This window comes from Excalfactoria chinensis, chromosome 2 (genome assembly GCF_039878825.1).
Source record: "Excalfactoria chinensis isolate bCotChi1 chromosome 2, bCotChi1.hap2, whole genome shotgun sequence".
Taxonomy (NCBI): Eukaryota; Metazoa; Chordata; class Aves; order Galliformes; family Phasianidae; genus Excalfactoria; species Excalfactoria chinensis.
The window spans coordinates 346530-371986 of NC_092826.1; the positions used below are offsets into that span (position 1 = coordinate 346530).

General features: G+C 56.8%; 1 protein-coding gene across 16 annotated transcripts in view; it reads right to left on the reverse strand.

Annotated features, from left to right (window-relative positions):
- Window positions 1-25457, reverse strand: part of SCRIB (scribble planar cell polarity protein) — a 95770-nt gene that overhangs the window by 66008 nt on the left and 4305 nt on the right. For all 16 annotated transcript variants that reach the window (XM_072327688.1, XM_072327700.1, XM_072327698.1 and 13 more), the window contains exons 2-14: window positions 13511-13628; window positions 13229-13307; window positions 11764-11853; window positions 11287-11343; window positions 7138-7201; window positions 6176-6250; window positions 5942-6086; window positions 5187-5305; window positions 4784-4983; window positions 3029-3195; window positions 1665-1789; window positions 1083-1208; window positions 224-457 (exon numbers count right to left, since the gene is read on the reverse strand). In XM_072327688.1, coding sequence (XP_072183789.1) covers window positions 224-457; window positions 1083-1208; window positions 1665-1789; window positions 3029-3195; window positions 4784-4983; window positions 5187-5305; window positions 5942-6086; window positions 6176-6250; window positions 7138-7201; window positions 11287-11343; window positions 11764-11853; window positions 13229-13307; window positions 13511-13628 — 1599 coding nt within the window. The remainder of the gene's footprint in view (window positions 1-223; window positions 458-1082; window positions 1209-1664; window positions 1790-3028; window positions 3196-4783; window positions 4984-5186; window positions 5306-5941; window positions 6087-6175; window positions 6251-7137; window positions 7202-11286; window positions 11344-11763; window positions 11854-13228; window positions 13308-13510; window positions 13629-25457) is intronic.

Consider the following 25457-nt stretch of genomic DNA (forward strand, 5'->3'; position numbering starts at 1 on the left):
GGACACACCGTCAGCTCTGTGGGCTGAGGGTACCAAAACCGCAGCCCTGTTACCCCCACAGTCCCCATCCGGCTCCCACGCATCCTTCCCAGCCCTCAGCAAAGCCAGCTACACCAGGACCCGCAGATCTCCACCTGCAGCCCCACGCCATGCCTTTCTTTGCCTGCAACTTCCAACCCTTCCAGCTCTTAGCAGGATCCCGCCGCGCTGCCCAGATCCCCACCTCATTGTATTCCACCTCCGCATCTTCATCCTCCTGGACAACGGCTTCCTTTTGCTCCTCTGCAGCTCCCGGCTTGGCCTCCTTCTCCAGCTCCTGCACCTCCAGCACCTGCCCGTTGGGCCGGCTGCGCTGCCTCTCGTCCCCCTGCTCCTCAGCCCTGCAGTCAGCAGAGGCGGTGCTGTTGGAGAGGTGGGAGTCCTCGCTGCGGTTGGAGGTGGCGCTCAGCCTCTTCTCCTAAGATGAAAGGTTGTGAAAGTGAGGACGGAGGGCCGGGCAGGAGGTGGTGCCCTGCAGTGACACTGCTGCAGGGTGGAGCACGTTTTGTTGCCAACAGAACCGGCCTTTTCTTCGGGCTGCCGTTTCACGCAGCTCCACCTGCATCATCACTGCTGCGGGCTCTTATGGTCAGCACCACCCGCCAGCAGCAACGCGGCACCCCACGACTCTGCTCCCGTCTTTAGTCAGAAAGCCGGTGAGTTCCTCTCCCTGCGCTACGACACAAGTTGCACCCAATCCCCCTTATGCCCTTCTCTGCATCCTGGCTACGCCTCCTGCCCCATCTGCTGACCCAAGGAGGGCTCTAACCCACGGAACGCAGGCAGTCCGTGCTCAGTCTGCTCCCACGTTTCATAGAATCACAGAATCATAGCATTACCCTGGTTGGAAAAGACCTTGATGGTCATCAAGTGTAACTGCAGCCTAACCATAGTACCCTAACTCTAACAACCCTCTGCTAAATCATATCCCTGAATTTCCCAAAGGTGTTTTTTCCTGCCCAGCTCACAAACACGGCCGCCCCATTCCCCGGGTTTGCTGCAGGTTCTCTGCAGCTCTCCGTATCTCAGCAAACTGCACTCACTTCGGAGCTGGATGAATTCGGGTCTGCAGCAGGCTTTGCAGCAGAGACTTCGTTGCGCCGAACTTCAATCACCTTCTTCATAACCTTCAGCTCGCTGGGATGAGGGGTCGCTCTGCGCTGTAAGCCCTTCCAAAGCAGAACACAGAGCAAAGGTTCACAGTGAGAGCAGCCCTAACACTGCGTGAGTTCAAGCCACGTGTTCTACCAGACCAGCGGAGCCCCAGCTGGATGTGACCCAAACATCACAGCGCAGGACCTGGGCTGGGCTTCTCTGCCAGCACTGAACAGCTGGCAAGGGGAAAGAGATGGGAGAAGACAGCCCAAGCAGCAGCGGTAAAACCATCTCGGTGCTGGGAGGACAAATGAAATTTGCTTTATTTGAAGGATTCAGACTAAAATAACCTCATGAGATAGAAAAAGAAAGAGAAAATACCCTGTATAACTTGCTGTAAACTGAAACTTCTTCCCTTCGCATCCGTAGCTGAAGGAAAATGACCGGCCGTCCCTTCTGAGTCCGTCTGCACTCAGAGCGTGGTGCCCCTGTTCCCATAGGATGGTAACAGCCCCCCAGGAACTCCTTACCCGCCTCTCAGCTCCAGACTCCTCCTCGTCGTCTCCTTTGGGGTCATCCAGGAACTGAATCACGCTGACTCTGTTGAGGTTGGTGTCCGTCCAGCTCTCATCCACGCTGTTCTGCAGCAGGTTCTCTGTGGAGAAAGGCAACAGAGCGGGTGCTGCTCTGAACACAGGGCTGTGTGCTTGGATGAAAGGAGCTCTCAGCCTATTGGGACACTCTGCCCACAGCAAAGGGCTCTGAGGGCATCGGATGCACCTCCAGACCTTCTCACCAGCCTCTACAGCCTTGACAGAACCTACCGAAGGGTTCGGGCTCACATTTTAAGGACCAGAGGAAAAGGCTGGATGAAGGCAGAGATGAGAAGCACCAACACAGTGACAATGTCACAGCAGGAAGCAAACCTCAATTGCTGACATCCATCCTAAACCTGCCCTGCTGCACCTTGAGGCCGTTTCCCCTCGTCCCATTAGCAGTGAGGAGAGCCCAGCCCCGCTCTGCTGGGAGCACCTTGCAGCTACTGCAAGAGAGCAATCGGGTCTCCCCTCAGCCTCCTTTTCCCCAGCCCAAACAGCCCCAGCTCCCTCAGCCTCTCCCCATAGGGCTGATTCTCCAAGCCCTTCCCCAGACTCATTGCCCTTCTCTGGACCTGCTCCAGCACCTCTGTGTCTATTCTGTACTGAAGTGTCCCAAACTGAACACAGCACTCGAGGTGAGGCCTCACCAATGCCGAGTACAGGGGCAGGATGACTTCCCTAGTGCTGCTCACCATTCTTGATACAAGCCAGGATGCCATTGGCCCTCTTGGCCACCTGTGCACACTGCTGGCTCACACTCAGCCCACTGTCCATCAGCACACCAAGGTCCCTTTCCATCAGGCAGCTTTCAGCCGCTCCTCCCCAGTCCTGTAGGGCTGCCTGGGGTTGTTGTGATTGAAACCCAGCACCCCACACTTGGCCCTGTTGGAACTCGCACACTTTGCCCTGGCCCATCGATCCCGTCTATCCAGGTCCCTCTGCGCTGCCTTTCTCCCCTCTGGCACATCGACGCTCCCTCCCAACTTGGTGCTGTCTGCAGACTTACTGAGGGTGCTCAATCAAGGTCCTTAATAAAGATGTGAAATAGAAGCAGCCCCAGCACTGAGCCCTGGGGGCTCCATTGCCCACAGCTCTTTGGGCCCGGCCATCCAGCCAGTGCTTCACCCAGTGCAGCATGCGCCCATCCGAGCTGTGGGCAGCCAGCTTCTCCATGCGGATGCTGTGTGGGACGGTGCCAAGGGCCTTTCTGAAGTCCAGGCAGACCACATGGGCAGCCTTACCCTCATCCACTAAGCCACCTCAGCCCAAGCAGCCCCGGCCCTAAGAGCTCTTACCCAGGCTAGGGGAGGGCTGCTGGGGGAGCAGGTAGCACGTCAGGACTTTTTCTCCCGTCTTTTCGTCATCCTCCGTCTGGAACTTCAGCATGGGCTGGGATTGGTTCTCCGCCAGCCACAAGGCTTTCAGGTTAAGGTTTGTCAAAGCAAAGGGCAGATTCTGCAGCCTGCAAGAGAAAGGAAAAAAGGACGATTAAACTTGCTGGTAATGGTGAAACCCACTCAGCTCCAGACTGCATCAGACTGAGGGAGTCGCTGTAGCTCCCCCACTTGTGTCCATGCAGAAGCAGCGACTCGCGCTGCACGTGGCTCTGACACAGCCACAGGGTGGGCTCCGCCAACACAAGGAGCTCAGAGCAGAGCGCAGCCCCTTCCTGTTTGGTTTTAAATGAACATTTCTAACCTCTTCCACGTGCAGCCTCTGAATTCTACGCTTTCTAAACAGCAGAGCCTCAAATGCATTGCACTGCTGCACGGGACGTGGTGCTTGGCAGGAATTCCTTCCCCCCAAGCTTTGAGTACAGAAACATGCAAAGGATCGGATGCAAACTGGGAAGAAAACAGCCTCCATCCCTGCATCAGCTGCAGACCTGCCGTACAAGCACTGTTTGCCCAGGCTGTGTTTTGTACGTGGCTGAGGCTTGGGCTGAGTTTTACTCTGTAGATACTGATGTTCCTAATGAGACACCTGAACAGCACAGAGGGCAGTGGTAAAAGCCCGGCCACGTTGCCAGAGCAGCAGAGGAACTGATCTGGCACTGAGAATGTGAGCCAGGCGTGCCCACTGCAGCTCCCAGCTGTGTGTAATCAAACAGAAACATGTCTGTATCTGCACAACAGGGACGGAGAGCCCAGCACCCGCTGCACAGCACTGCCAGGGGATGAAGGCACAACAGTGCAGGGTGGGAAACAGCCGAAGCCGCTCTCAGGTGTGCGTGCTGTGATGAGGACGACAGGCTCGTGTGCTCTGAGCAAGCAAAGTGAATGAGAGCAGGAAGAGAGGGAGGCACGCTGCTGCTGCTGCTGCTGCTGCTGCTGCACTGAGAAAAGCCCAACAGGAGGCTCCAGAGGCACCTCTCAGCACCTCCAGCCACAGCAGCACCTGGTAGGGCTGTGGTAAGGCTTTGGCACCGACTACCTGAGGATTGGTGACAAAACACTTCAGCATCTGGAGCCATTGATGCAGTGGGTGTGGATTTCCCAGGTCTTTGTGCCACACGCAGCAAAACGTCCCCAGGTCTGCCCATCCCCAAACCGGTTCTACTTTAAGGCCGAGTAACACAAAAGGCCAAAAGGCAGGCAGAAAGTTGGAGGGACACAGACTCTTCCAGAGCCCTTCACAGCCCCCCAAACCGCTGTGGGATCAGCACAGACGCAGCGCCTCCCCAAACAAACCAGGACCCACATGGTGGCACCTATTTGTGGCAGCCTCTTTAGAATCATAAAGGCTGGAAAAGACCTCCAGCATCAAACCCAAGCACACCCCATCAGCTCAAGTTCCAAACCTCCACTGTTCCCAAACGCCTCCAAGGACAGCGATTCCATCACCAAACACCTCCAAGGATGGATGGCGATTCCATCACCAAACACCTCCAAGGATGGATGGCGATTCCATCACCAAACACCTCCAAGGATGGATGGCGATTCCATCACCCCGCTGGGCAGCTGTGCCAAAGCCTGACCAGGCTGTTAAGAACAGCCCGGAGGTGCCCACGGATGCTTTGGACGCCCGCAGCCTTTCACCCTCCTGCTGACCTGTTTCCTGCCACGTCCAGCACGTGCAGCTCGGTGGTGTTGGCGAGCTCTGCTGGCAGCAGGGCCAGCCGGTTGTCGCGCAGGGACAGAACGTTCAGGTTGGCGCAGCCCCCAATCTCAGCCGGGAGGGACGTCAGACGGTTCCGATCCACGTTCAGGTTTGTCAGCTTGGTCAGCTTCCCCAGGGACTTGGGTAAGGCCTAGGAAGGACACGATTCGGTGGCTAATAAAGGACAGCAGAATGGGAATAAAGCCCTCTTTACAAAGGAAAAGAACCCCCTTCTGTCCTAATGAGAGGAGATTCCAGCAGTTCTCACTACGGCCTCAGGTCAGGTTCTCCCCCAGGTTTGCAGCCCGTTCCGTGCCAAGTCTTTATGTCAGGACGGCTGCTGCTAACACTTACTGTCAGCATGTTCTCTGTCAGGATGAGTTCCGATAGATTCTCGCAGTCCCCGATTGACTCCGTCACCTCTGTCAGCCGATTCTGGTCCACCTTGAGGATGGAGAGCTGCTTCAGCTGACCTGCCCGGAGCAACAAGCAAGCGTGAACTAGGCCACAGAGAGCTACGCTGTCCTATGGTCACCTGCCCTGAGCACCTCCCAAGAGGGATTTCCTAACCCAAGAACAGAGGCTCTTCTTCCCAACCAGACTTCATCCATGCATCCTTCCAGAACCTGAAGGGACCTGATAAGCGGGAGGGAAACTGACTTTTTACGCCTGCAGAGTGTGATAGAAACTGCTTTAAACTATTAGAAGGGAAACTGAGGTGAGGTGTTGGAAGAAATCCTTTACCTATGAGCAGAGCGGCCCTGGCACTGCTGCCCAGAGAGGTGGGGGTGCCCCATCCCTGGAGGTTCTCAAAGCCACTGATGGGGCCCTGGGCAGCCTGACCTGGTGGGGGACGACCATCCCACAGCACAGGGTTGGAATTGATCATTTCTGAGGTTACTTCCAACCTAAACCATTCTAGGCTATGAATCTACAACACAGAGCAGGAACCAAAACGCCCTGCACGGTTCTGCTCAGCAGCACCATCTGCTGCTCCTGCACTCTGCCGCCAACCGCGTCCATGCGGCCCAAATGGGTTCTCATGCACAGCAGCACCCGAAGCCTCCCCAGAGGGGGAGTCCTGCCCCACCTGCCACCCCAGTACTCACCAATCCCATCCGGAATGCACTCCAGCAGGTTCTGTGACAGCAGCAGGTCTGTCAGCGCTACCAGCCCACTGACCTCGTTGGGCAGCTGCTCCAGCTTGTTCTCCGACACATCCAGGCAGACCAAACGGCGCAGATTGCCCAGCTCCTAGGACCAGAAAGGAGACCCTGTGGCTCGAAGCGGCAGCACGGGGATGGAGCGGAGCGGTGCAGCAGCGGTGCTGAGCAGGCACTCACCGGAGGCAGAGCAGACAGCTGGTTGCGGTCCAACCACAGCTCCCGCAGGTTCGGCAGCGCTCCCAGGGTATCCGGCTGTAACACAGTGTGGTGTCAGCCCTCCCGCAAGGAGAGCCTGCTTTATGGCCCTCCAAAGCCCACCAAACCCCCGCAGCGCCTGGCGCTCATAGCACTATCACATCTCCTAAACCACTTATCCAGAGGTGCTCTTTGCGTCAGCGTGCAGCAACCTGGCTGGGAACGTTTGGGCTGCCGTCCTGGCTGCAAGGCTCCAGCAAGGAGCACGGGAGACAACAGCAACGACCTTCCATCAGTGGGCAAGACAGGAGGCAAAGAGGGATTTGGAGGGGCTTTCTGCCAAAAAACCTTCCAGGTGTTAAAAGCAGAATGAGGAACAATTCAATCCACAGCTGCGAAATGAAACAACTCTCACTGGGTTTCCCCCCATGGTGAAGGAGAGCTGGGTTTCAGGGCTGAGCGTTGGCTGCCAGCACACTGAGGCTCTGAGCACTGCATGGAGACAGCCCTGTTTGAGGGCACACACTGTGTGCTGGGCTGGCACCGCTGCCAGCAGAAACATGGGATGATCCTGTACCTTCTGGCTGAGAAACTGAATGGGAAAGGGGGAAGACAAAGCCGGCCCAGCAGCAATGAAAAGGAAGGACAGCGCGACAGAGAAGCAAAAGGAAGCAGCAGACAGAACCTCCCTGGAAAGGAAAATCCTTCCTCGGCAGCTGCACTGCAACAGAGAACATCTCGGAGCAGAAATAGGCGTGCACAAGAACAGCAGGGAGGGCCAACGTACCAAAGGCAAATCATGCTGTGAACCACGATGGGGCAGGGCCTTGTGTGCAACCCGAGGGGCTGCTGCTGTGCTCAGACAAACCCCATCGCATGCACAGAGCTGCAGGTGCTGCCCCTCCCCCCCGGCCCACGCTGCCTCCCCACCACCCCTCACCTACCAGCACTTCCAGGTCATTGCCACCAAGATCCAACTGCTCTAACTTGACGAGGAATGAGAGCGAACTGCGAGATACGGGGAGTAAAAGGAGAGGAAGGAAGAAAGGATGGAGGGTTAGCATCATCTGCAAAAAAAATCACACAGTTTTGACCAGTTCCTAAAGCTGAGGGAGCATCCCACCCCTGCACAGGCTGAGCCAGGGGCACCGATTGCTTCCCAACATCAGACTGCACAGGGAATGGTGCTCAGCAGCATCAGCAGCTCCACAGCAGGCAGATCCCGCTGCCACCCCTCTGCCCTCTCCCCCTCCCACCTTAAAGCATCGTGATAGTCAACAACCTCAGCGCTGCTACCCAGTCTGTGCCAAGGATGGGGAGCACAGAGCAACAGACGGCCGTGATGCAGCAAAGAAAGGGGCCATGCTGCCAGCACGGTGCTTCAGCAGAGGTTAAGACACACAGACAGGGAGATCAGTGGTCAAGGTGCTGCAGGAAGCCTGCGAGGAAGCGCAGCCAGTCCGCAGCGGCGGCTCAAAGAGGTGCCCTGTGCATTCAGAACACGCTGTGCACCCAAAGGCAACCCCACGACAGCAGGACTCGGTTCTCCTGACGGGTCCCGGTGCTCTCAGTTCAGCCCTACTCGTCAGCTCCAACAACTGCTCCCTTACACGGGGCTTGCAGGCTCTACAGCAAGGCACAAATCCCATTTAAACCCTGCCTACGCTCCGCAGCGAGACTTCAGACCTCCATAAGGGATTGTCCTCATAAAGACATGACTGGATTTGTCTGTCAGGGCGGCTCTGCAGCTCAGCAGCACCCAAACAAAGGTACTGGAGGCTGAAAGTGTGTGAGAAGGCAATAACAAGTCCAGCCTACTGGACACGGGCAGTAAAATAAGGGCACCGCGTGGGAACAGAAAGCTCCTGTCATTTGCAGCAGTGGATTTGGAGACAAATGACTTGAGCAAAGGTTTATTTTGCACTGTCAGAAGGATCCTGTTGGGCAGCAGCATCTCATTACAGAATCACAGAGCAAAATAAGCCAGAAGGGACCCCCGAGGATCATCGCCTCCAGTTCCTGGACTCCTGTTAGAGCTGCACATTTGCTCTGTGTACGAAGCAGCCCCGACTCGACCTCAGCACCTTCACAGTTCGGTTGCCAAAACGAGGCCGAGTGAGCTACGGAATTCAAGCTGATGTGAGGTCCTATGAGATGCGTCAGGAAAGAAAGGCACCCCTGGGCGCTCCGTGAGAGCACATCAGCACTGAACACGCTTCCAACTGACTGGCAAGATGTGTCCCAGCACACGTGTCCCTTTAGATGTGTCCCTTCAGACGTGTCCCTTTAGACATGTCCCAGCACACGTGTCCCTTCAGACGTGTCCCTTTAGACATGTCCCAGCACACGTGTCCCTTTAGACGTGTCCCTTTAGATGTGTCCCTTTAGACGTGTCCCTTTAGACATGTCCCAGCACACGTGTCCCTTTAGACGTGTCCCTTTAGACATGTCCCAGCACACGTGTCCCTTTAGATGTGTCCCTTTAGACGTGTCCCTTTAGACGTGTCCCTTCAGACGTGTCCCTTTAGATGTGTCTCTTTAGACATGTTCCTTCAGACGTGTCCCTTTAGACATGTTCCTTCAGACGTGTCCCTTTAGACGTGTCCCTTTAGACATGTCCCAGCACACATGTCCCTTTAGATGTGTCCCTTTAGACGTGTCCCTTCAGACGTGTCCCTTCAGACGTGTCCCTTTAGACGTGTCTCTTTAGACATGTTCCTTCAGACGTGTCCCTTTAGACGTGTCCCTTTAGACATGTCCCAGCACACGTGTCCCTTTAGATGTGTCCCTTTAGACGTGTCCCTTCAGACGTGTCCCTTTAGACGTGTCCCTTTAGACATGTCCCTTTAGACATGTCCCTTTAGACGTGTCCCTTCAGACGTGTCCCTTTAGACGTGTCCCTTTAGACATGTCCCTTTAGACGTGTCCCTTTAGACGTGTCCCAGCACACGTGTCCCTTTAGACGTGTCCCTTTAGATGTGTCTCTTTAGACGTGTTCCTTCAGATGTGTCACTTTAGACGTGTCCCTTTAGACGTGTCCCACCAGACGTGTCCCTTTAGACATGTTCCTTCGTGTCCCTTCAGACATGTCCCTTCAGACGTGTCCCTTTAGACGTGTCCCTTTAGACGTGTCCCAGCACACGTGTCCCTTTAGACATGTCCCACCAGACGTGTCCCTTTAGACATGTCCCACCAGACATGTCCCTTTAGACGTGTCCCTTTAGACGTGTCCCTTTAGACATGTTCCTTCGTGTCCCTTCAGACATGTCCCTTCAGACGTGTCCCTTTAGACGTGTCCCTTTAGACGTGTCCCTTTAGACGTGTCCCACCTTTAGACATGTCCCACCAGACGTGTCCCACCACATGGGAGAGATGAGCAGCAGCAGCAGCTGCACAGGACGAACTGAAGGCCACCCAACAAAGCCACATTTTGACAAGTTAAGGTCATTGCAACCAGGAGGATAAACCTTGCGATCACGGATTGGCAGCACTGCAGCCACCCGTCCTGATGAGGCATCTTGTTTTCTGGCAAGATCACCTGTGCTCGTTTAAAGTCATTCCTGGGCACAGTTTGCAGGCAGACGAAGCACAGATCTCAGATGTGATTAATAGATCTGACACAAATTGCTTTGGCCTTTAAGACTCTCTCCAGCTTTGGAAACGATCCCGTCAGAGGTGGAACATGGAAAGAAGCTGGAAGCGCAGAGCAGAACGAGCGTGCAGCCTGCACTCAACAGAGGAAAATCCCCAACTCAGAGCAGGGTACAAGGAACCAAAGGAAGGTGGGGGCACTCCAGATCGCCCAGAAACCAGCTGGGTTTTGTCAGACTCAATTCTCAAAGCCCGTTTGCTTCCTGGTGTCCCTGGATGGTGAAAAGCCACCGGGATGATCCTTTATTGCAGCTTGGAAGCTTGGAAGCCCAGTTCTGGATGCAGCTACTGGACCTCTTTTCTCATGCAGTTTATCTCAGTGGTGGGTTCTGCCCTTGGGAAAACTGAACTCATCCAAAGACAGCAGTGGGCATCACCGCCCCATCCAAACTTATCCAGCTTCAGCCCCTGCCTTTGCTGTTGTGGCTCTATTCCACGTGGGCTCAGCTCAGCCGGAGATATTACGAGGACACAACCTTCCTGCAGCAGGGCTTCAGTGTCAGCTTCTGTGCTCAAACGATCTCTGGGACTTTGGGGTCAGGAGGAGACGACAGAGTTAATTCGAACTAAGCTCCTACCAGCTGTGATGGCTGGGAGCTGCTCAGTGCAGACTCAGCCCTGGTTTGGAAAGGGCTGCCTGGACAGTCTCAGCCGATTGTACAGGTAGACGTAAGTGATGCCATACGAACAGGTTTGTACAGGTAGACATAAGTGATGCCACACAAACCCTGCAGATCCCAGAGGAAAACAGCTGCCACTAAGAGCCTGCGTGAGGCTCAGCAGCGTCCTGCAGAGGGGGAGGCACAGCTGGCACAGAAGCAGCGGGCTAAAACCCCAAACACTTACAGCGCTTCTCCCATTCGATGCCTGTTTTGCACTCGTTTGAAAACAAAATAGGAGAGTGTAGAAGAAAACGGGCAGCCAGACTGAATGCTTGCCACGAACAGAAAAGGACACTAAGGAGGGATGACAGCACAGCCACTGAGGACAGAGCGTGGCCCCAAAGAAGTCAGCTGGAATCCCTTCCGACCTACAGGAGTGAGCGTTAGCTGGATGGACAGGCAGGCAGAATCCCAGCTGGCAGAGCTGCTGGAAGTGCGGCAGACACTTCTCAGGGGCTTCAAACCAGAGCTCTTCCAACACCCACACCAGTACCCTTTTATCCCCTCTTTCCAAAGCAATCCTCCTTTGTTCTGCCTTTGGAGGAACAAGGATTCCAACGGAACCCTGTCTGTCCCAAAGTCAGACCCGACACAGAGGCCGTAAGTATCTTCCCCTGCTCTTGAGCCCTGTGCCATTTTGCTCCCTCCTCAGGACAGTTTAGAGCTCCTGAAAGAAGCCCTGAGCTCTCCCAAGCAAAATGACAGACCCTTGACTGTAAGCCCACAACAGACCAGCAGCAGCGACTGGGCAGGAGACCCCCGAGGCCACGTGAGACTCACGTTGGTAGAGTCTTCAGCAGGTTCTCCCGCAGCTCCAAAGTCACCAGGTTTGCCAGACTGCAAGAGAAAAGGGAATGAGGAGCCGGATTCACTGAAGGGACGGAAATACAAGAAGCCACCCCTATCCCTTCCCTTCAGACGGCCTGCACAAGAGCAGGGCTTATTTCATCACCACGGGGCAGACCAGACCTGTTGGCAAAGGGGCAAACGGGCTCTCGTTAAAGGAGAGGGAGGACTCGAGAGGCCTGGATTTACTCCCTGCCTGTGCCACCGTGTGCAGGGCAGCATCAGCAGCTGAGATCTAGGAAAGGAACCTCCTTGCAGGCTGCCCCTCACGACAAGGGTAATGTCCAGAGGCGCGTTATCAGACAGCACGTCCCAGAGAGCAGCAGGCCGCAGCTGGAGGGCACGAGTCCCGTGAGCACGGAGCCCCACTCCCACCTTCCCCTCCTTTCTGAGGAGCGGAGCCGGACTCACTTCCCGATGTCGTTGGGCAGGCTCTGAAGGGACACATCGTTCAGGGCCAGGTGTCCCAGGCTGCGCAGCTGCGTGAAGCCCTCGGGAAGCCTGTAAACACACAACGGGACACAACAGCGTCAGGGCTGCGCACAGAGCCGTGCTGAGCTCTTTGCTCGCGTCCTACAGCCAGTCCTACACCAGCTGGTGCAGCAGGTGCCAAGGGGAGAAGCAGGAAGCGGCCGTGACCCAGGACACGCTCTGCTTCCAAGATGACATCACTCCCTCGCACCAAAGTCGCTGCGCGGCCAAGTGACAAACGTGGCTGCAGTACTGAAGCACGAAGGCCAGACTGTGCCACATCACCGCCGAGACCTGAAGGGAAGGAGGGGGAGCAGCTCCTCCAAACACCCTGCGATGGATTCAGCCACGATCCTCAGAATCGGGCAGTACTACCAGAAGGGTTTTGAGGTATCATAGAGGCCCTAAAGAGCAGAAATCCTTCCCTGTTCTTAGGCTGGAGCAAACGATGCGCATCCTACAACTGCGAGCCGCAGAAACTGACAAATCATTGCAGGGTTAGCAGGGCCCGCAGTGCTGCATCTCACTCCTGTGCCTGCAGTGCTGCATCTCACTCCTGCGCCTGCAGCGCTGCATCTCACTCCTGTGCCTGCAGCGCTGCATCTCACTCCTGTGCCTGCAGTGCTGCTTCTCACTCCTGTGCCTGCAGTGCTGCATCTCACTCCTGTGCCTGCAGCGCTGCATCTCACTCCTGTGCCTGCAGCGCTGCATCTCACTCCTGTGCCTGCGGATCCCCGGTGACTGAAAAGCTTCTGCACTTCTCTCAGAGTTTGGCACCACCAGAGGGAAGCAGAGACTTGAATCTATTGAAACTTGACTCGGGAAGCAGCAGTGTGGAGAGCAGTGGGCAGGGGGAGGCAGGCAACGCACCACAGCAGTGCCTGAAAGCCTGCTTCCTCAAGGCAGGAAAGCCAGCACTGTGCAAATCCAGAGCTGTAGAGGCAGAGCACCGAAGAGAAGGCCAAGTGCTGTTCTTGGCTGTAGTTATGGCTGCTGCAACACCAAAACAACCCAACAATTCCAAGGGACGGCCATCCTTAGCCATAAAGAGGTCCAGTGAAGGACAACACGCAGCCTCCCCGCAGTCCTCTAATCTGACCGGTCCTCATCCACCCTGCTTTGTGCAGCACAGTGATGGAAGGCAGAGAGGAACCACCCTATCCTAGAAGGACAGAAGTCCTTGCTGCCCACACCAATGGCATTGACACGAACAAAGCCTCGGCAGCCCAAGCCACAGACCCTGCAGAAGAAGGGGCTTGGGGCTGGCACCAGCTCTTCCCTGCGCTGAAAGGCCCACGTGGCACGGAGCGGACAAGGTCTTGGCACAGGGAAGACGACTGCAAGATGAACGAGGAGCTCCAGCTCTCGTTCCCAGCTGCACAAAGGAGCCGCAATGACCCCCTACCTGGAGAGGGGATTCCCACTGAAGTCCGCGATCTCCAGGGATTTGCAGAATTTGATGCTTTCTGGGATTTCCGGGATGTCTAGAGGGGAAAAAAGAAAAAGAATCAGCGGCTTTGGAAGAGCCTCTCGTGTGGAAAACGGGACACCCAGCACCAGCCACAGCCCGAGACACAGCACGACAAGGGGACGTTCACAGCCCTGGCCCCACGACGGACCGCTCTGCAGCACTGCCCAAGGGAAAAGGCTCTTTGAGAGCAGGTGGGGCGCTGAGCTCCGACCTTACCATTGCGGGAGATGTCCAGTTCCACCAGCTGCATGAAGTTGGCCACCTCCGGGGGAAGCCTCTGGATCTCATTGTCGCTCAGGCCCAGTTTACGAAGGTTCAAAAGCCTGAAGAAAGGCTGGGACAGAAAGAGAACAGGAGTGGGTCAGCAGAGCTCCGACAGCGCTTCTCACCTCAGGGCAAAGCCGAGTTGAATAGAGATGGGACTAATAAAGGTCTCCTCGCAGTGCCTGCCCCGGTGAAGCCTCAGACAGAGACGAGGGTGAAAGCTGGCATTAAGTGAGGCTACCTTTATGATTTAACACCCCCACCGTAACACTGCCCTCCTCCTCCCCCTGTACGGCACGATGTGAAGCACAACACCCATCCGAGGCATCCAAGCACTGCACAATGCAGAGGTCACTGCACGGCAGACCCGTGATGCTCGTGGGCACGGCTCACAGAAAGGAGAAGAACAAAGGGACATCCCAGCTGAGCTCCCCTCCTCACTGCACAGCATTATGGCAGTGCAGGGCATCAAGGGCAGGTTCCCAACCCGCAGGGAAACAACTGCACCACCTGGGCTGGAAAAGGAGAGAGAAAACCACCTGCGGGCCCCAAGCACCAAGAGCAGGAGGAGGAAAGCAGCATTTCTCATAGAAACGTGGGCTCAGGGTGACCCCGGGTCCTGCTGCTCCAGCAGCTTCTTCACTCCCCTGCCCTCAGAAATTGATTAATTGGTGGTAAATGAGAAGATCCAATCATTGCCCATTTCCAGGCATTAACAGCTCTCAGTACGTTCACCACCAAGCGCAGCATCACGATCATCAGCTCCCACAGCCCTGCAGATGCTTCCCCTGTGGGACACGGGGTTTGGGATGGAAACCAAGCTGCGCTGCTCCAAACCCACCACCCTGTGCTGCTGAGCCTTGCCCTGATACCCAGCCTGACCCTCCCCTGGGTATCAGGAAAGAGAAGCCCGGACCAGGAGCAGAGCAGGAGCAGAGCAGGAGCAGACCAGGAGCAGACCAGGAGCAGAGCAGAGCAGCTCACACCATAGAAGGGACCACGATGAGGTCCATCACCCAACTGCAGACACTCCTCTGCTGTAGACCAAAAGCTCTGCGGCAGAAAAGCAGAGCCCTTTTGACGTCAAGCAGCATGGGCTCTTTTTAATTCAGTTTATCTAATGCAAAATCAGTTTAGGAAGAAAGGAAGTAGGTGAAAGTCCACACGACAACAAAGCCCCAAGCGGAGCAGGAGATTCGGAGCTTGATTTGCCATTGTTCCTTGGATCCTCCTCCTAATTTTAGAGCGCAAGGAAATTCCAGGCAAGGCATTGTGTTCAGCTGGGGAGGAGCTGCTGATGGAGAGCAACAAGGGCAGGAGAACATCCACAACCCACAGCCCCAACTGCTGCGTTCTGCCACGGACTGCCAGCATCCCGGGGCACTTGTGCAGACTGCTGGAAAAAGCACAACAGAATCTACTGGAATGAAAGCACGTTGTGTTGAAAGATACGTGGGGGTGACGTGCTGCCTTGTGCCAGCACACCTACACCGCTGCAAACCTGTGCACCAGCTGCTGGGACACCTTCAGCTCCTCACACCCAACTGGCTTCACTCCTGGGAGCCACTTGCTCAATGCAGGATTGCAAAACCTCCCGTTCCAGGTGCTTCTTTTTCACACCTCTCACTGCTTCCTGACCCAGCACCAATGGAGCATCACCACACCTGTGCTCCTTTTTCACCCCTCTCACTCATTCCTGACCCAACATCAATGGAGCATCACCACACCTGTGCACAAACCTCCACTCAGCAAGAGGCACAACAGCAGAGAGTGCTGCCATTCCACGTCCCATCTACACCAAGCAGAGGACCCTTTTTCATCGCTACCAGGACTGAAATCAGTGTGAAGTAACCTCACACCGTGCTGGAATGGAGAGCTGACAGACCGGCACGCACTGAATGCAACACGATGCCAGTTTGTGCCCGGCGCTGTGATTTGGAACCCCCAGCTCCAACCGCCCCGCTCAGGGAGCAGAGCTGCACAACGGACCCATTTGGGACAGCAGAACGAGAACAAATTAACTTTAAAACGATTGCTGGGACTCAAAGTGAGAGCCCGAGCAAATGACTCTTTGGATAGAGCTAATTATCCCTTCTTCTAATCACCGTTAGCCTTGTTCCGCGCAGCGGGCAGAAAGCAGACGGATTAAGTACTGTGAGAGTCTATGGAGACTGAACAGAAACCTACAGAGGGTGGTGATGCACTGAACAGAGGAGGCTGTGGATGCCCCATCCCTGCAGGCATTCAAGGCCAGGCTGGATGCAGCTCTGTGCAGCCTGGGCTGCTGGTTGGTGACCTGCACACAGCAGGGGGTTGGAGCTGGATGAGCATTGGGGTTCTTTTCAAGGCAGGCCACGCTGTGACTCTGTGAGTGCACAGTGAGGGCAGTGAGTGAGGGATGCACATCCCCACATCCAACCTGAATCTCCCCTGCCTCAACCCGAGGCCGTTCCGTCCCGTCCCGTCGCTGTCACACAAAGGCCAACCCCAGCTCTGCTGCCCTCAGCACACAGCCCAGGGCCTCGGGGTCCTTCCTGCAGCCAGAGCTGAGTGCAGAGGGACCATCAGCTGCTGCTCTGCTTCTGGGACAGGCCGGGATGCCGTCAGCCTTCTTGGCCACCCGTGCACCCTGCTGGCTCGTGGTCAGCCATGACCAACACCCCCAGACCCTTTACCTCCGCGCAGCTTTCCAGCACTCCACCTCACACCTGCAGCAACACACGGAGCTCTTGTGACCAAAGAGCAGGACCCGGCACTCGGCCCTGTTGGCCTTCATCCCATTTGCTTAGTCCCAGCCATCCAGAGCGTCCAGCTCTCACTGTAGGGCCGTCCTTTCCATGCACAGACCAATGCTTCTTCCCAGCTCGGTTTCCCCCACAGACTTACTGAGGGTGCACTCAGCGCCCTCATCCAGATGGCCAATAAAGACGTTGAGCGGGGCCATCCCCAGCAGGAACACGGCTCCTGCCATTCACCAGCAGCAACACGGCTCCTGCCATTCACCATCAGGGCAGCCCCCTGCTCACCACCTCGCTCAGGTCCTGGCTGTCAGCTGGTTTGTTACCCAGCAAGGAGTGCACCCATCCCAGCTGTGGGCTGCCAGGAGACCTGTGAAGCTCCCAGCATCACCACTGAGGCTGTAGCAAAGCCCCAGGATGTGAATGAGGGGTTAACAGAGCTCTGGGTCAGCTGGAGGAACAGCAGCTTGCAGAGCAGGATGCCAGGCTGGGAGCCACCCCCAAGGGCTGCCTTCTACTGCAGGGCAAGGCTGGGCAGCGCCGGCCTCCTCCCTCTGCTTGTTCATTCAGAGGAACCAAGAAGTGGAAAATGCAAAAGGAAGAAAGGAGGTCGGATAAAAGGATCAGAACAAACCCTTTGAAACGCCACTCGACCGACTCATTTCCCATAAACAACAGCCAACCCTTCCCATGGGGTTAATGGCCAAGGAGCTCCCCCAGCCTGTGAAGCAGCCCCTTGCTTTGGTCTCTCTGAAGTCATCCCGTCCCTCAGCCGTGTCACCTCCAGCCGGACACCAAGGTAGTGACCACTGGGCAGCGTCTGCTCTAGGCAGAGGGACACCCTATAGGCTGCAGCACGGCAGAACACAGCCCGCTCAGAGCAAGAGGAGTCCAAGAGGAGCCCAACAACCCTCACACAACCAGCACGGCCCTGCCCGCGATGCTGCTCAGATAAGGGAGCAACGACTTCTCCATCTGGAGACCAGGAACTGCCTTCACCGTGTAAACACGGCCTGTGCCAGAACTGCACATTGCTGCGGTGCATTCCAAGCTCCGAGAGCCCCACGTGGGGTTTGGACCCCTCCTGGCTTCCTCAGCAACAACCCGAGCCTGTGGCTGCCCCGAGGAGGACAAGGGCCTGGAGCCACAGGCGTTGCATCAGGTGACGATGGCAGCGTGCTCCTGCACTTGCAGCCCAAGCTGGAGGGGATGCAGGCGCAGCTCCTGCTCACCTCCCAGCCCTGGCGGCGCAGCCATGAGGACTGGCCCTCCCTGCAGCTCGTTACCTGTAAGAGAGTTTCAAGTCCAGCTGTCAGGCCCCGCTGGAACAGCCCCACCGCCTTCAGCAGGACAGCACACGTTTAATTAAAGGCCAGGGCAGACTCTGGAGCAGGAGGGTAATTACAGCTCTCCCGGTGATTCACAAGCCCAGGACCTGGTTCCCATGCTCCAAGAACCGGGTCGCGGCAGCGCGCAGCACAGCATGCAGCACAGCGTGCAGCATAGCGTGCAGCATAGAGTGCAGCACAGCCTGCAGCACAGCGTGCAGCACAGCGTGCAGCACAGCATGCAGCACAGCCTGCAGCACAGCCTGCAGCACAGCGCGCAGCACAGCATGCAGCATAGCGCGCAGCACAGCATGCAGCACAGCCTGCAGCTCAGCCTGCAGCACAGCGCGCAGCACAGCATGCAGCACAGCGCGCAGCACAGCCTGCAGCACAGCATGCAGCACAGCGTGCAGCACAGCGTGCAGCATAGCCTGCAGCACAGCGTGCAGCACAGCGTGCAGCACAGCCTGCAGCACAGCGCTCAGCACAGCGTGCAGCACAGCATGCAGCATAGCGTGCAGCACAGCGTGCAGCACAGCACGCAGCACAGCGTGCAGCACAGACTGCAGCACAGCCTGCAGCACAACATGCAGCACAGCCTGCAGCACAGCCTGCAGCACAGCACGCAGCACAGCGTGCAGCACAGCACGCAGCACAGCACGCAGCACAGCCTGCAGCACAGCTCACCTCCCAGCCCCACAGAGAGCCAAGGCATGGATAGAGGCACCGACAGCATCAGCGGCTCCTCAGAGCTCACAACCAAACCAGAGCACAGAGGGGCCGCCCTGCTGCCAAAGCAGCAACGTGTGTCAAACCCACCATGAGAAGCGTGAGCAGACCAGGGCTGCTCCTCCTCCTCCGCCACCTGCGATGAAAGGAAGAGCCACGCTTTGATGGCAGCGCCAGCAGGGTTGCCTCTGGGGAAAGGCAGCTGCCTGGGAGAGATCCACGCCGGGCTGGGAGCGAAACTACAAAGCAAAGCACTTGGGAGCCCGTCACCTCTAAGGCTGAACTGGGTCCTTCTTCCGAGTCACTGCGCCCAACCAACGCCAACTCCATGACAGGTGAGGCTGCAGAACCAGAAAGTCTTCCACCCAGCAGCTGGACACACAGACTGAAAGGCAGCAGAGCGGAACGGAGCAGGAGCGGCCCAGCTCAGCACAGCACAGCACAGCACAGCACAGCACAGCTCAGCACAGCACAGCATAGCACAGCACAGCACAGCTCAGCACAGCACAGCACAGCACAGCTCAGCACAGCACAGCACAGCACAGCACAGCTCAGCACAGCACAGCACAGCACAGCTCAGCACAGCACAGCACAGCACAGCTCAGCACAGCACAGCACAGCACAGCACAGCACAGCACAGCACAGCACAGCTCAGCACAGCACAGCACAGCACAGCACAGCTCAGCACAGCACAGCTCAGCACAGCACAGCACTGCACTGCACAGCACAGCACAGCTCAGCACAGCTCAGCACAGCACAGCTCAGCACAGCACAGCACAGCACAGCTCAGCACAGCACAGCACAGCACAGCACAGCACAGCACAGCTCAGCACAGCACAGCACAGCTCAGCTCAGCACAGCACAGCACAGCATAGCACAGCACAGCTCAGCACAGCACAGCACAGCTCAGCACAGCACAGCAAAGCACAGCTCAGCACAGCCCAGCCCAGCCTCTATTTCATCTCCAGAGCAGAACCCAGCACACACCTTTCCCTAACAGCCCCAGCAGTTCGTATTCCCAGAGCATGAAATGCAAGACAAAGGAAAGGTTCCACCTGAGATGGAGTGAGAAGCAGGAGCAGAGGTCAAAACTTCAACCACCGTAATGCCAAGATTAGAACAGCATGGAGCTCGTGGAGGGGCAGCAGCCAGGCTTGAGGCTGATGCCAAGAGACCTCATAGTCCCTATGGCAGACCTCACTGCTCTCCACCGCTCCCTGGAAGGAGGCTGCAGGGAGTTGGGGTCGGCCTCTGCCCCCGTGTGACAGCAGTAGGACAAGAGGTGACGGCCCGACCTGCAGCAGGAGCCATTCAGGTTGGACATTAGGAAGCATTTCCTCCAAAGGGCAGTGATGCACCAGCAGGGCTGACCAAGGGCCGGTCCTCAGAGACCCCTCTGTGCACTGCCAGGACCCTTGGGCTCACCCGAGCAGGACCACATGCAGCAGACACGCATCCATCCCAAACAGGGGATTTTGCTGGATACCAAAGCCAGTGACAGCAGCGCTCCATAGAAGCACAGAATTACTCAAGACCTCAAAGATTGAGTCCGACCACAGCCTGACCATAGTACCTTAACAACCCACTGTCCATCAGCACACAGCCTTCGCTCCTTCACCATGGCAGCTTTGGCCTCTGCTGCCCATGGGCACACATCACAGCACCTGCAAGGCAGCAACGCCGCACTCCTAAGGAGGAACTGCACTATGAGAGCTGAGCATTGGGCCCAGCAGCACCGGGCTGCAGATCCACATGCAGTTTGACTGCTCCCTGCTGCAGCAATGCAGCCGTCCGTAATGCAGCCCAGTAATGCAGCGCAGTAACGCAGCCCAGTAATGCAGCCCAGCAATGCAGCCATCTGTAATGCAGCCCAGCAATGCAGCCCAGTAATGCAGCCCAGCCGGATTTCCGAGGCTTTCACCCCACGGACCAGGCCGTGAGGAATGCACTCCAAACACATGAAAGTGCTTCCCCATCAGGAGCGCATTCCAGCTGAGACAAAGCGGGCTGCCTCCGCCAAGCGCTCAGCCAGCTGCCTTCTTCCTACAGCCATTGAAGCAGGGCAGAGGAATGCAGCCCCCCCCCGGGGGAGCGCAGCAACGGCTGGGCTGCAGACAGCAACAATGGCCCAGAATCCGATGCGGGAGCAAAGTGGAATCTCTGGTCCAAACGAAACAACAAACTAAGTCAGAGCTGCAGAAAGGAAATGCCCGAGTCAGAGGGAGATCCACCGCAGCTGACGTTCTGCTCTTGGACCGAGCGGCGGGTTTGGGGTTCTGCTGGTTCCATGGCTCTTTGTACACATGGCTGCAGCCATCCATCGCCTCAGAGCGCATCTCAGATGAAGCAACAGCAGGAAACCCATTTGCTCTGCAGACCCATCCTTCCTCAGTCATCCCGCCCCTTCCCGGCACAGCACCTCTCGCCATGGTCCCCTACAACCTCCACACCAGGGTCAAAAAGGGACCCGATTCCCCACCTCCTCCTCAGCCATTTTCTGACCCAAGAAGAGCCGGCCAGCAGTTACAAAGGCACTTTCCTTATCTGCGGTGTCACAGATGTTAGCAGTGGGGAGCAATGCCAAGAGTCAGACAATAACCCAGCCCAGCTGTGTCACGCAGCAATGCATTTGCTACCTGCGATGATGACAGGTACGCAGCGAAGCTGTGCAGGGAGAGATAGAGAAGCCAAAGCCCATCCAGAACAGAAGTTGAGCACTAAGGTAAAGGACAACAGCAAATACTTCTATAACGCACCAACAGCAAGAGGAGGGCTAGAGAGAATCGCCATCCAATGCAGGATGCTGAGGGCAGCTTGGTGACCAAGGATCAGGACAAGGCTGAGGTACTCAGTGCCTTCTTTGCCTCAGTGTCTGATAGTAAGACTTGTTACCCCCTGGGCATGCAGCCCCCTGTGCTGGTAGATGGGGAACAGGATCAGCCCACAGGATCCATGATGAGATGGGTTTGGAGCTGCTCTGGAAGCTGGGTGCTCAACCAGTCCATGGGGCCGGACGGGTGGCAGTCTGCAGTGCTGAGGGAGGTGCTGGATGTGGTTGCCATCCACTCCATCAGCCTTCAGCAAGCTGGGGATGTCCCACCAGACTGGGGGCTGGCGAATGTGAGGCTGGAGAGACGATGCTGGTGCTACAGACACATCAGCCTCATCTCAGTGCCCAGCAAGGCGATGGAATGGAACATGGTGGGAGCCATCGTGGATCGAATAAAGCTCAGCCAGGGGATCAGGCCCAAGTCAGTGTGGGTTTATGGACAGCAGATCCTGCCTGACAAACTTGGTTCCATTCTATGACAAGGAGACCCGCTTAGTGGATGAGGGTAAGGCTGCCCATGTGGTCTGCCTGGGCTTCAGAAAGGCCCTTGGCACCGTCCCACACAGCATCCGCATGGAGAAGCTGGCTGCCCACAGCTCGGATGGGCGCATGCTGCACTGGGTGAAGCACTGGCTGGATGGCCGGGCCCAAAGAGCTGTGGGCAATGGAGCCCCCAGGGCTCAGTGCTGGGGCTGCTTCTATTTCACGTCTTTATTAAGGACCTTGATTGAGCACCCTCAGTAAGTCTGCAGACAGCACCAAGTTGGGAGGGAGCGTCGATGTGCCAGAGGGGAGAAAGGCACCGCAGAGGGACCTGGATAGACGGGATCGATGGGCCAGGGCAAAGTGTGCGAGTTCCAACAGGGCCAAGTGTGGGGTGCTGGGTTTCAATCACAACAACCCCAGGCAGCCCTACAGGACTGGGGAGGAGCGGCTGAAAGCTGCCTGATGGAAAGGGACCTTGGTGTGCTGATGGACAGTGGGCTGAATGGGAGCCGGCAGTGTGCACAGGTGGCTAAGAAGGCCGACGGCATCCTGGCTTGGGTCAGCAGTGGTGAGCAGCACTAGGGGAGACACAGGAGCTGATACTGATCAGGGCAACCACAGCACGGCAAATCACTACCTTGGGGACCACATTTTGGGGCTGGGAAAGGTGAAAGGAAGAGTGAAACGTCCGTGTGTGGAAGGAGGGAGCAGGAGATCCTCAGACAAATGGCACAAACAGCTTCTGTGGGCAGGAGGGACACAGATAGGAAGGTGTCAAAGGCTCCTGCAACCAATTGCTTGCAGCTGAAATCGTAATTGCAACCGACGTGGTAACCTCGTGCAAGGAATGGATGCAGGGCTGCAGCCCACAGCAAACGAAGGCAACCACCCCCCGGGGCTCACAGCAAAGTGCACAGCCAGTTCTGGTTGGTAGCACGTTAAGGTCTATGGAAAAGCACGTCCTTGTCCTCAGCTCCTGGAGACGCACGAGCTCCGTTTCCCATAACTGAGCTGTTATCCCATAGCTGAGCTGTTATCCCACAACTGAGCTGTTATCCCATAGCTGAGCTGACTGCTATCCCATAGCTGAGCTGACTGCTATCCCATAGCTGAGCTGACTGCTATCCCATAGCTGAGCTGTTATCCCACAACTGAGCTGTTATCCCATAGCTGAGCTGTTATCCCATAGCTGAGCTGTTATCCCATAGCTGAGCTGACTGCTATCCTATAGCTGAGCTGTTATCCCATAACTGAGCTGACTGCTATCCCATAGCTGAGCTGACTGCTATCCCATAGCTGAGCTGACTGCTATCCCATAGCTGAGCCGTTATCCCATAGCTGAGCTGACTGCTATCCCATAACTGAGCTGTTATCCCATAGCTGAGCTGACTGCTATCCCATAGCTGAGCTGACTGCTATCCCATAGCTGAGCTGACTGCTATCCCATAGCTGAGCTGACTGCTATCCCATAACTGAGCTGTTATCCCATAACTGAGCTGACTGCTATCCCATAGCTGAGCTGTTATCCCATAACTGAGCTGACTGTTATCCCATAACTGAGCTGACTGCTATCCCATAGCTGAGCTGTTATCCCATAACTGAGCTGACTCTCAGCTGCTACCTCTCCAGCACGAGACCTTCCCCTCCTCACCACCCAGGACTGGTAATAGGGATGGTTACAGCACGCAGAGGATGATGAGGGTGACCCAGCCTGCTCTATTTACCATCTGGGTAGCAGCACGCCCAGAAAGTCGGCTTTCAGAGCACCAAACCCTCATCCATGTGTACACATTAACTACGCAGCTCCTGAAGGGCACGGAGCGCCGCCAGCCCTGTGCACAGCTAACAAGCAAGCCAAACCAGTTTGCTGGCAGGTTCTGCTCACGGAGGCAGCGTGCAAGTCTGACACAAGCAGCACACTGTAGGTCTGACACAAGCAGCCCTTGCTGGGCTGGCCGTCTCCAATGGTCTCCGATGGTGATTCACGGCTCCCAGCTTGCTGAGGGCAGGGCTATTAGCACGGCCAGGTGAAAAGGAGCAGCTGCGCTCCGCCGTGCAAGGAAATAAAAGCCGCCATCCTCCTCGCCAGCCGCAGATGCCAGGCAATTAAAAGCTTCATTAGGCTGGGAGGCTCCTCCTCAGCTTGGGAAAGTGACAAATGCTTTGGCCCCGCTCCGGACGAAGGACAGCGATGCTCTCACAGCGATGCTCTCACAGCGATGCTCTCTCTCACAGCGATGCTCTCACCCCGAGCAAACCGCAGACCCACCGCCGCTCAGAACCCTCGGGGTCCAACCAGTTATATGTGTCCTCTTTGCCCCCTGCCCCAACTCACAGCTCTTCCTGCCCAGGCGTCCCTCCAGCGCCCGGTCCCCACGTCCTGCTGCATGCTGCTGTCCTGCTGCTGTCCCGCTGCATGCTGCCGTCCTGCTGCATGCTGCTGCCCTGCTGATGTCCTGCTGCATGCCGCCGTCCTGCTGCCATCCTGCTGCATGCTGCTGTCCTGCTGCATGCTGCCATCCTGCTGCATGCTGCTGTCCTGCTGCATGCTGCTGTCCTGCTGCATGCTGCCATCCTGCTGCATGCTGCTGTCCTGCTGCATGCTGCCATCCTGCTGCATGCTGCCGTCCTGCTGCTGTCCTGCTGCATGCTGCTGCCCTGCTGCTGTCCTGCTGCATGCTGCTGTCCTGCCGTCCTGCTGGGCCTCCTCCCGGCCCACCACCTTGCTCATCACCTGCAGCTCAGCTCCACCTCCTCCTCCTCCTACACCAGCTCCCAATCTCTGTTCCACCCAGATGCCTCCCATGTCCCGGACCTGAGCACTGCTCAGCAGAACACACCGGCCCCACACAGTGAGCAGTGAGCAGCTCTGAGGCATCAGTCCCTGCAGAAAGGGATGGACTGCAGAACGTCACCGGCTGGAAGAGACCCATAAGGATCCCTGAGTGCGGATCCAGGCTCTGAGTGCAGATCCCCACCGACCACGCTCTGCTCCATCCGCCACCTCCAATGGTCCAAACGCCACCCTGCCTTTGTTTTGGGCGGCCCTTGTGGGTCTCTTCCAACTGGAGACATTTGATGGTTCCACGATTCAAACTGCAGGTTGTGGACTGTGTCAGCAGGGCACAGCAGAGCTCAGCACAGAGCCGGGCACAGCAGAGCTCAGCACAGAGCCCGGCACAGCAGAGCTCAGCACAGAGCCGGGCACAGCAGAGCTCAGCACAGAGCCGGGCACAGCAGAGCTCAGCACAGAGCCCGGCACAGCAGAGCTCAGCACAGAGCCGGGCACAGCAGAGCTCAGCACAGAGCCCAGCACAGCAGAGCTCAGCACAGAGCCGGGCAGAGCAGAGCTCAGCACAGAGCCCAGCACAGCAGAGCTCAGCACAGAGCCCGGCACAGCGGTGCTCAGCCAGCACAGAGCCAGGCAGATCCCTTTGGACCCCAGGCACCCATTGAGGAGCGCAGGGAACGCCTTGAATGAGATGTATCACCTTCCATTCAACCACCACATCACCCAGCAGCAAACCCCACAGCAAGGCAGCAGATGCTCCCAGCATCGATCTCATCCATCACCCCGAGCAGGCAGAGCTCAGACACCACCGTGCAAAACCCAGGCTCGGAACAGACAACGTTCCACATGGGGCAAATAAAAGGAGCAGCAGCAGACAGCAGGCAGCTGAGCCACTTGGAAACCAGCACCACCGCCTTTACAAAGTCCTATTTGCGCCCCCAAAAACAAACCTGCCCCAGCTGGGTGCGCTCACAACAACTGCCTGCTCTCCTTCATG